Here is a 10,000-nt window from a genome sequence, read left to right as displayed (position 1 = left end):
TATGTTGTTTATGATTTGAGACATATTGAAATGAGTATTAAGTGTCACCTGATTAGAATGAAAAAGAGAATGGGTAACTGAGTAGTCGAGAGCCCAAGCTGTGGTGCCAGTATTTCCTTTCCTGAGATAAAACACACTATAAAAGATAGAGAAATTGTTGCACTAAACCTATACAAGATAAGCCTTTCTATTCAGGCTTTATATAGATCAGTGCCCTTACTCAGACTGAACCATAGCTAATCTTCTAGAACTATTCGTTACCACGAACTGAAGTGGGAGTGAACTGATGATTAATTTATTACCAGGAACTCAGTATGGAAGTGGGAATGAACTAATGATTGATTAGTTTTAGAAATTGATTGATCTTCAAAAAGTCAGAACTTATCTTTGTAGACAGTAGCCCTGAGTATGAGCTGAGTAAAGTGTTGATCTCAATTTTTTGGCTTATTCAGATAGTACATTCACTCATGAGAAGAGTTAAAACAAGGACATTGGAAGCAAAAAATTGTTAATGATAGCATAAAGTGAAATTAGGCAAAAATAAAGAATATGACCTTGTAAAGGAAGGTATTGATATTATTTCTCACATCTGGAGAAGTTAAAGATAAGAACATAATCAGATATTACATCTTGTGAAATTGATTTTCCACACTTAAGCTCTTTTAAAGAGAGGGTTCAACCCCCCTTGGTGAGTGATGTAGACTTTGCTTGAGATTAGGTCATGTTATTTAGGCATATGGTTATGACACCTGTGAGACTGCCACTTCTGTCTTTGCCTTTGGCATGCTAGCAAAGGCCAACAACACTCCACCAAAATGTAAATTGACAAAACAGAGCTTTTAAACCTTCCCTGTGATTTACCATCACATAAAGAACAAGTCAAAGTTCTGTCATGTCCAGACACATATGGTGGAAGTTTGTTTTCCTGTTGGAGATAGGCATAGACACTGCACTGTTATTAGTATACATAAGTAAAAAATTTAGTATCTTTTGGTTAGAGTAATACTGGGTGCAGTCCCTATGATGAAGATTATCTAAAATATGTTTGATTAGAGTGTCAAGTTCAGGTATTAAGTAATACCTAACATGCAGGCTTTTTCGAAAAATGGATTTGTGTCTTCATATATGAGTATCTGATCCAAAGATTGAATTTTTATATTATATATATTATATAAATAAGATATATTCAGGAGAGGAGTCTCTTTCTAGGAGGCACAACGCAAAATTATGCAGTCTTAATTTGTCGTATAGGAAAATCTTACCCATGGCAAAATGAATAATTTTATCAGCACAAAGAAATATGATTGCCTTTGTGATATTGTATTACGTATAATTCCAGGCAGTTTTTTCAATCTTACTCTGGATATAGGTTAAGTTTGTTTCCAGCCTCAGGAAAGTCAAAACAGTATTTTATTTGATATGAACATAATTAGATTTTTTTTATTATTATTCAGGCTCATGGCTTGTTTACCTGATACTATATATTTTTTAATTTAAGATTGTATTTATTTTTTTCCATATATATGAAATATAGTTGTGCTTCTGTTGAACATATTAGTGTAAAGAAAGGTCCATTATTCACTCTCTTACTGTGCTCTCTGATTCCTTTTGATTAATCCTTTTCCCTTGAATTAATTGATATATTTCATGATTATTTTTTTATCTGTAAGAAATTTGCAACTACATGAGATCACTTTGATGTCTCTTAATCGTACAGGCAAATTGATATGGGATTGCAATGTGGTATTAACCATTATATGCATGCAGAGCTGTTAAGGTAACCAGAGTCTCATTATCTTTGTTTAGTTGCTTTCCAATTACTGTATATTATTATGACTCCTGGAATTTATTAGGTTTTCAACTACAGTTTATAGTGAAACTTTTTGTGTCTAGTGTGTGCCTTCTTTTCACTGCTGAGTGACCTTGTAAGAGCAAAAGGTCTTTTCTGCAGTATCTAACCTTTATTCTTGTTATTCATATTGCTTTATTTTATTTATTTATTTGTTTGTTTATTTATTTTGAGACATTGGCCAGGTTAAAGTTTTGTTTATCAACTTTTCCTTTACTTCTTGTAGATAGATTACTGTTGGTACCTAAATGTTATTAGTTTTACTGTCTTTGTCATCATAGTAGGTTAATATTATTGTCATTGTAGCTATTACACAGTGTTTGTCTGTAGAGCTGTTTTCTTCTTGTGTCTTAAACTGTTGATCATGGATTGGTGGTTAGAGGGAGCTGCATGTTAGTTCAAATGCAAACCTCACTCACTGTTATTCTCATTGATAATTTTCAGGTCGTTGGTTACTCAAAACTTTTGTTGGCTTGTGGTTCGAAATGTGTTTGATTGGAAATCTTTCTATATATTATTTATATATTTTTGGTTTTTATTATTTCTATTATTATTATTTCCTAAGCATGAATACATGATGTTATTTTAGAATTTGTTTAAGAGTATTGCTTTGGTCTTCAATGTTATATAATGCATGTATTGATTTATTTTCTTTCTCTCTTTTTGTATGTGAATCCTTTAGAATTTGTGTAACAGTACTAATGAGAAATTTCACACATTTTTATGTTATAAGATATTTTTGATATTTTATACTCTAAATCAGGGGTATCAAACATGCAGCCCACCACACTCCCGTGCGTGGCCTGTGGCATATTTACTGTTTTAGTCTTACAGTCAGCCATATTACCTGATTGAATAAGCCAGTCCTTTGTCTTTTAAGATTATCACTTACACTCACAGTTTTTTTATGAATGAAATAGTCTCCTATGATTGTATGTATCATATGGCCATTTTGTCACGTCAACTCATGATGATCTGGCCCGCATACTGTCTGCTAAGGTAAAATGCGGCCCCTTGGGATAAATGAGTTTGACAGCCCTGCTCTAAACCTTGTATCAGGTCTTGAGTGTGATACTTCATTTCTGTAGTCAGATGCAGCTCAGAGTTACTATGAATTAAACATTGCTATTTTGCTAATCTTCAGTGCCTCATCCTGACCACTTGCTACTGTTGTTTGTATGACTACAGTTATTGTCGATGCTTGCTTATATATTGATTATTTGTTTTATTTTCATGTTATTTATATATTTTAAATCCCACTTCTGCTCCAGGAGACCTTGTTTTCATGAAATCACAGTATTTAAAGTAAATGCTTTTAATAGATCAGATTAGCAGTAGATATATAATCCAATTGTTTCATAGAATTAGTCCAGACAGGCTTCAAGTTGTTATTCCATCATGTACTTCCAAGATATAAAAAAAAGAGTAAGCAAGCAAAAGGTATCACAGTTATCTAACCAAGTATGAAACATTCTGACCTTTTCTGTCTTCCTGGCTGGTTAGTTCAGCGGAAGACAGCGGAGCAGGTGAGAGATCTGTCAAGAGGCTCGCCACTCCCTATGTATATACCAGAAAAGGGTTAGTTGGCATTCAGTTTTGCAATTTCTCTTCTCTTTCCTGCTGCCATAGTGGGAATGAGAGTAAATTACAAATGTGTATAGAAAAATAAAACATAAAAGAAAGATGGATTGTTTGATCACACTAATGCTTGGTGGATTCTTAACCGTCATGAGTGATGTGGGATGTCTATTGTAGTGTCTATGCAGAGGTGTTCAGGAGAAGGAAAGTTTTCATTTATCAGAGATGCCTTTGCCTGTTAAAAGAATTGGCATATCTAGCTCAATGTCTGAAAGTTTCAACAATTATAATTGGTAAAGAGATTGATGCAGAATTTAACATTTCCCCCCAAGTTTTTTTTTATGATATTTTGCTTTGTCGGAATTGCATATCCTGTTTCAAAATTGTAATCAAAGGGATGGCATCATGAGTGTTGAATGACAAGTATCCTTTTGTGTTGTCTGCATGCTTTTTACTTGCTTTTTGGCTTTGTGTCTTTGTTTTAATTGCTTTAATTTGCTTTCAGTTTTTTTTGCTTTTGATGAATTCATAAATATTTTGCAAGCCAGAGTACCATAATGTGCTGTTCTTGTCTAAGTGCAAATATCTGTGATGTTTTAAAATTTAGTATTTTGTTGGTGTTATGAACCCTATGCCGCTTGAAAATGGAGCATTCACTGTTGTTTTGTTTTGTGAAAAGGTCTCTAGACATAGATGGTTCTACAAGTACTCAACCACCACAAAATCATTTTGTAGACCTTGTGACCTTACCTGGTTTCACCTTTCCTTGAGTGTTTGGGAAAGATGTTATATTATTAATGCTATCAGTATCGATGCTGTTATTACAGACATTATAGTATTATAATGTTTTTAACTTTACTAATAGTAATATAAGGTAAAAAAAGGAGATATATCCAAAAGTCAAGGAAAAGGGTAAAGAGGTGAGATAGGTAGTACTAGTGACTAACTCATTGGTGACTGAGTACTTGCAGAGCCCTCTGTGCTTAAAGAAAATTCATAAACTAAATTCTCAGTGGGCATAGCATGTACTTACATGTCATTTCCTGGTGGCAGTTGCTTAAAGTGAATCTCATATATACTGTTTTTTTACATACAGTTGTCTCTTGTCATTTTGATTTTAGGACCAAGAAACATGATACAAGAACAGGATTAAGTGGGAAAAGCAAAGGGAATAGGAACACACTGAAATGCTTAACTAATGAAATCAGTATCAAGTGGGAGATGGTACGCAGTTTTCCAATAGGGGTACATTTCACATATATACTGCTGTGAGGTACTAAGGGATAGGATTTATGTGTGGTGTAATATGGTTTTATTAGCGATCAGATTTAATTTATTTGCAGAAGGGTCAGTTTCAATGATGGGTATTCTTCCCTATGCCCACTATTTCTTGGTTTCTGCTGTGCCTGGTTTTAAGGGGTACATCATTGTTGTCAGTTTTCAGTTTTACCTCTTATGGTATTCTGCATTTGTTCCATTTTACTTCTGTCCTTCTTTCTTATTGTTCTTTCTTTTCCTCCTCTTCCTTCCCCTCCTTTCCTTCCTCCCTCTCCTCCTCCTCCTCCCTTTCCTCCTCCTTCCCCTCTTCTTCCTCATCCTCCCTTTCCTCCTCCTCCCCCTCTTCCTTTTCCTCCTCCTCTTCTTTCTCCTCGTAATCCTAATCCTAATCCTCCTCTTCTTTCCCCTTGACCTCCTCTTCCTTCTCACTTCTTCCTCCTCCTCTTCCTTATCATCATCCTCCTTTACCTTTTCCCCCTCCTCCTTTACCTTTTCCCCCTCTTCCTTTACCTTTTCCCCCTCCTCCTCCTCTTCCTCCTCCTCCTCCTCCTCCTCCTCCTCCTCCTCCTCCTCCTCCTCCTCCTCCTCCTCCTCCTCTTGCATGACCTCCTTCTCCTCCTTCTCTTCTTGCATCTCCTCCTTTTTCCTCTCTCTTCTCCACCATCTCTTCCTCCTTTTCCCCTCCTCTTCTTTCTCCTACTCCTCCAGCTCCTCTTCCTCTTCCTCCTCCACCTCCAACTCTTCCTTCTACCCCTCTTCTTCTTCCTCCTCCTCCTTCTTCCCTTCCTCTTCTTTATTCTGTTTCTGTTCCTCTTCCTTCTCCTCTTTCTTTTCATCCTCTTCCTCCTCTTCCTCCTCCTCCTCTTCTTCTTCTTCTTCCTCCTCCTTCTTCCCTTCCTCTTCTTGATTCTCTCCTTCTGTTCCTCTTCCTTCTCCTCTTTCTCTTCCTTCTCTTCCTCCTCCTCCTCCTCTTCCTCTTCCTCCTCCTCTTTTTTCTCCTCTTCCTCTTCTTCCTCCTCTTCCTCTTCTTCCTCCTCTTCCTCTTTCTTTTCATCCTCCCCATGTTCTTCTTCCTCCTCTTCCTCCTTCTTTTCATCCTCTTCCTCCTCATCTTCCTCTTCTTCCTTATTTTTCTCCTCATCTTCCTCCCTCTCCTCCTCTTCCTCCTCCTCCTCCTCCTCCTCCTCCTCCTCCTCCTCCTTCTCATCCTCCTCTTCCTCCTCTTCATTCTCCGCATCTTCCTTGTCCTCCTCCTCTTCCTTCTCCTCCTCTACTTGTTCTGCTTCCTCCCTCTCTTCCTTCTTCTCCTCCTCTTCCTCCTCCTCCTCCTCCTCCTCCTCCTCCTCCGCCTTCGCCAATGGTATATAAAGAACTCTTGATACAGGCTTATAAAGCCATTATATTTATCATGTGTTTTCACATACAGTGTACAGATAGGTTTTTAAGATTTTGGAGTTGCATTAAGTGCATAGCTACTGGTATTGAATACTGATTAAACTGATCATCTGAGCTCTGATTATGATATGCATGTGACTAACAGTTTTTTTAATATTTAGTACTTGGCTCATACGCCATATCTTTTAACAAACGAGGAGGAAGTTGAATTTTTTTGGAGTTGTTCTGAAAGTTCTTAAATGATGAACATTATAAACATTGTTGTATTTATTTATTTCAATGACCCATTGTACAAATTTTTATATTTCCTTGGTTGTAGAATATTTGTACCTTACTCATGTATTTCAGGGTATCTGTCGTTTTGATATAAGAAACGTGTGAATATCTTTTTTGTATTTCATAAGATGATGCTCAAATTTTGTATGCTCTGTGTGTCTCACATGTGCTCGATTGCAGCTCAATGTACTTTGATGAGGACGGAGACGTGGCTCATGAGTTTTATGAAGAAGTTCCTCCATTAAGGCGTGGGGTGAAGGCGACAATGCGGAGAATACTCACCAATTTAACTCCACAGGTAAGTAACATTGTGTTTATTTGTAAGAAGTGAATGTACCTCTCTTTCTCTTCCTTTACCAATATGTTATTTGTAGTCCTGAGGATTGTTGCTTTCATAAATCAGAATTTTAGATATGTATTAATATTGATAGAACAGTTGACATATAAGACATTGTGTTGTTTAGCTGAAAGCATGTGTATCCATTTACTATTTTGTAAAAAAGCCCTTGCTTTATGTTCATTAGGTTTTATAGCTTTAACCTTTATGATTTTACATGACATGCAGGTGTCCAGTATCCACAGGTGTGAATATATTGTGTTTGATTGTAAATAAAAGATTTGTAAATATTATTTGAATGGAACTCCCTACAATTCAACTTTTAACTTAAATATGGATGCTGTCAGAGAATAGCTTGATAGGCTGTATCTAAAGTCTCGTTATCAGTGATTCCAGTAAAGGTGAAATATTCCTTGATGTAAGTGAATCACTAACCAATCATGCGTATGGTTTGTTTTCATATTGTGTGATTGAAGACTTGGAGCATAAAGTTATGCCGTTGATTTTCAGGGTGATGTTCGGCTACCCTTCCCATGCCTGCACGTAGACTTTCCTATCGTCCTTTACCAAGACAGCTGAGAAGAGGAGGGGGAAGGGAGCTTTATGAACTACTGGGCATGCCATTTACCAGACTTCGAAGCCATGGTCGAGGAGCTTTCCAAGTGTTGAAATTCTCTGAAAAGAAGAAAAGAAATTCTTTGTGAATGTTCTGTAGGAAATTCAACACGATAAAGGAATGGTCTTCCCCTCCCCCTGTCAACCTCCTTTTTACCCTTACTCGGAAAAGGAAAAAAGAGAACAGTTTGAATGATGGAAGATTCCTGACACCCTTCCTTCAGAGAGAGGTTGTGGTGCCCCTATCTAGTCTTTAAGCAATGTGAGCAGCATTATGGGAGTCTCAAAGGAATTTAGTCCCATCCAGTTGTTTCAGACCTTTATTGTTGTGTGTATAATAGTTCTGCCATAAGTCACCCTTAACTTTTTTCAGCCTTCTTTTCTTAATGTGTGGAGTACCTGACCACTCCCAAGAATTATAGTTGTTTGTATGTACAGTGCGGCTTCTTTTGCCCTTTCCTTAATATATGCCGGGTTGTGATACCGTGTGATCCTGTTGGAGTGTGTTTCATCTAAAGACAGATGCAAGGTGTACCCTTGTTTTGACAAAAAAGGTGAATTGAATCAACTTTTAAAAGAAGGAAAGAGCAAGTAAAATTTTGAATGATCAGTAATTGCAGTTGCTATTACAAGTCCACAAGTGTATTGGAGTCACACAAAATTAGGTCACAAAGACTTAAAAACATTTTTTTGGCCTTATCTTGCTCAGGATAGGCACATCAGAAAAATTATGTCTGACCTCAGAAAAGTTACCTCCTCGTACTCAATTACATAAGTGATTCCGTTGTTTGCAGTACTGCGAGAAGTACGAAACACAGAATTGAAATATGTAGATGAAGAAAAAATGAATCAGAAGGACAGACGTTGAATACTCAAATGGAAAGTGGCAGTACAACACACAATATTACCTGAAGGTCTGCAAAGATCTCTTTACATGCATGTGGACAATCAAGCAAACATGCAGTCTCAAATTTGAGTACAGTTTTGTTCCCTCGATATTTTACCTTTATTGGATATCCTTTTTAAAGCACCAAGTTTTATTTGGTGTTGAGGCTTACAAGTGTTGTGTTTTCATGTAACCCATAATGTCTGTATGTATGTGTCTTACTCTGTAATGGAAGAGGAATGCAGAAGCCACAAAGCTGGGTGAATCCTTGAATCCTTAATTCAAATAGAATATATATGTACTCTTCCAATGTTGTGTGTATGGAAATGTGTAAATATATATATATATAGATATGATGTGTGTATAATAAACTTATGCATATAAATGATGAAAAACACATTTCCGTGTTAATATAGTAATGAAAAGCTCAGATAGTAAATGCATAACTTTTGATAAACCGGTGCATTTACTGTGTGGGTTTTTGATGGATGCCTATTTATTTATGAAATTTGCTTGTATTATGTGGTATAAATAGTAGTTGAAACTTCCATATGCATCATCTTGTAGGCTGCTGCACTATTGAGTTCAATAGCAAGCCTTGGTGCAACTTGCAAACTTCTCTGCTTGCAAGGAGGAGTGATCTTGATGTTTGTTTCTCTCCCTTTCATAACAGCTCTCTGTGCCACAGCAGCTATTTGCATCACATTCCAAAATAAGCAACAGTGAAGAAAAAAAAAATCTTGTTATCTCTAAAGGTCTGCTGAATACTCCAAAGAGATGTAGAAAATAGTGTGAATATTGTAAAAATAAAATGTAAAATTATTCTCTGAGGTAGGGCGACAAAATGAAGGTGAAGCTGTGTATGTGAGTATTATGGAGAATTTTGAAACAGTTTTTGTTGTCTGTATATTAGGCAAGATTTCTTCCATCATCACTGAAATATAGAGTATAGGGAGTGGATTTCATCATTTGGTTCAAGATAAAAGATACGTAAGAAATGTGATTTTCTCTCTTTCTTTCTTTTTACAATGCCGTTCTTGCCAACATACTAATTGTCATGTTTTTGGATGACCCAAAGGAAAATGTCATGTTTCCTTTTCACTTCTTACAGAATAACTTTGGTGCAATATGAAGAGTAAAAAAATTAAAAACAAAGGAACTTGGTTGTGCACATATTTTATTCCTCCGTAAAAGCCAATAATGAGTTCTACCTCTTATTCATAATAGTTTGTTTCAGGTAGTTATAATATTATTGTTGTTCCTATTAATGTTATTCTTGTTATTTATTAATTATCATTATTATTATTATTATTTGTATTATCATTATTTTTAATGTTGTCACTTGTTATTCCTATCATAGTTGTTGATATGGCTGCTTTCCCCTAAAGTTTATTGGGCCAAGCGAAAAGAGTGTTGAGGTTCCTGTAAGTCAACACATAAATTTTAAGGGCTTTTCTAAACAAAGAATTTGTATGATTATTGTTTGAATCTTAATTGCTATTAGACAATGTGATGTCTTTTTGCTTTTCGCTGGGAAGATAAGAATGTGAGAAAGAAAAGACTTACTGCGTTAATTATTTGCAGAATTCAAATTTTTTAGAAAAAAGTGCCGCCTACCATGCCTTGTAACTGTTACGGGAATCTCAACCTTTTATTTCCCCTTAACCTTTTCATCCCTTCAGAGACATGATTTTCTTTTTATGCCTGGAGTTTGTCTTGCCTGAAGTGACTGTTGGAATTGATTGATTTTCTTAAAGATCATTCTACAGTATATTGTTTGTGAGTA

The 10,000-nt window shown here is 36.0% G+C and overlaps 1 protein-coding gene across 2 annotated transcripts in view; it reads left to right on the top strand.

Moving 5' to 3' along the window:
* Positions 1-10,000, top strand: part of LOC113822798 (tumor suppressor candidate 2) — a 13,334-nt gene that overhangs the window by 906 nt on the left and 2,428 nt on the right. Inside the window, exons 2-4 of one of the 2 annotated variants that reach the window (XM_027375332.2) lie at positions 3,353-3,427; positions 6,557-6,674; positions 7,224-10,000. The exon at positions 7,224-10,000 is cut by the window's right edge and continues 953 nt beyond it. In XM_027375332.2, the coding sequence (XP_027231133.1) occupies positions 3,353-3,427; positions 6,557-6,674; positions 7,224-7,292 (262 nt within the window). In that variant the 3' untranslated portion in view covers positions 7,293-10,000. The remainder of the gene's footprint in view (positions 1-3,352; positions 3,428-6,556; positions 6,675-7,223) is intronic. The other variant, XM_027375333.2, reaches the window with a different exon arrangement.

The sequence above is a fragment of the Penaeus vannamei genome, chromosome 37 (genome assembly GCF_042767895.1).
Source record: "Penaeus vannamei isolate JL-2024 chromosome 37, ASM4276789v1, whole genome shotgun sequence".
NCBI classification, from domain to species: domain Eukaryota; kingdom Metazoa; phylum Arthropoda; class Malacostraca; order Decapoda; family Penaeidae; genus Penaeus; species Penaeus vannamei.
Note: the sequence above shows the minus strand (reverse complement) of the source record. Positions and strands in the feature narration are given on the sequence as shown.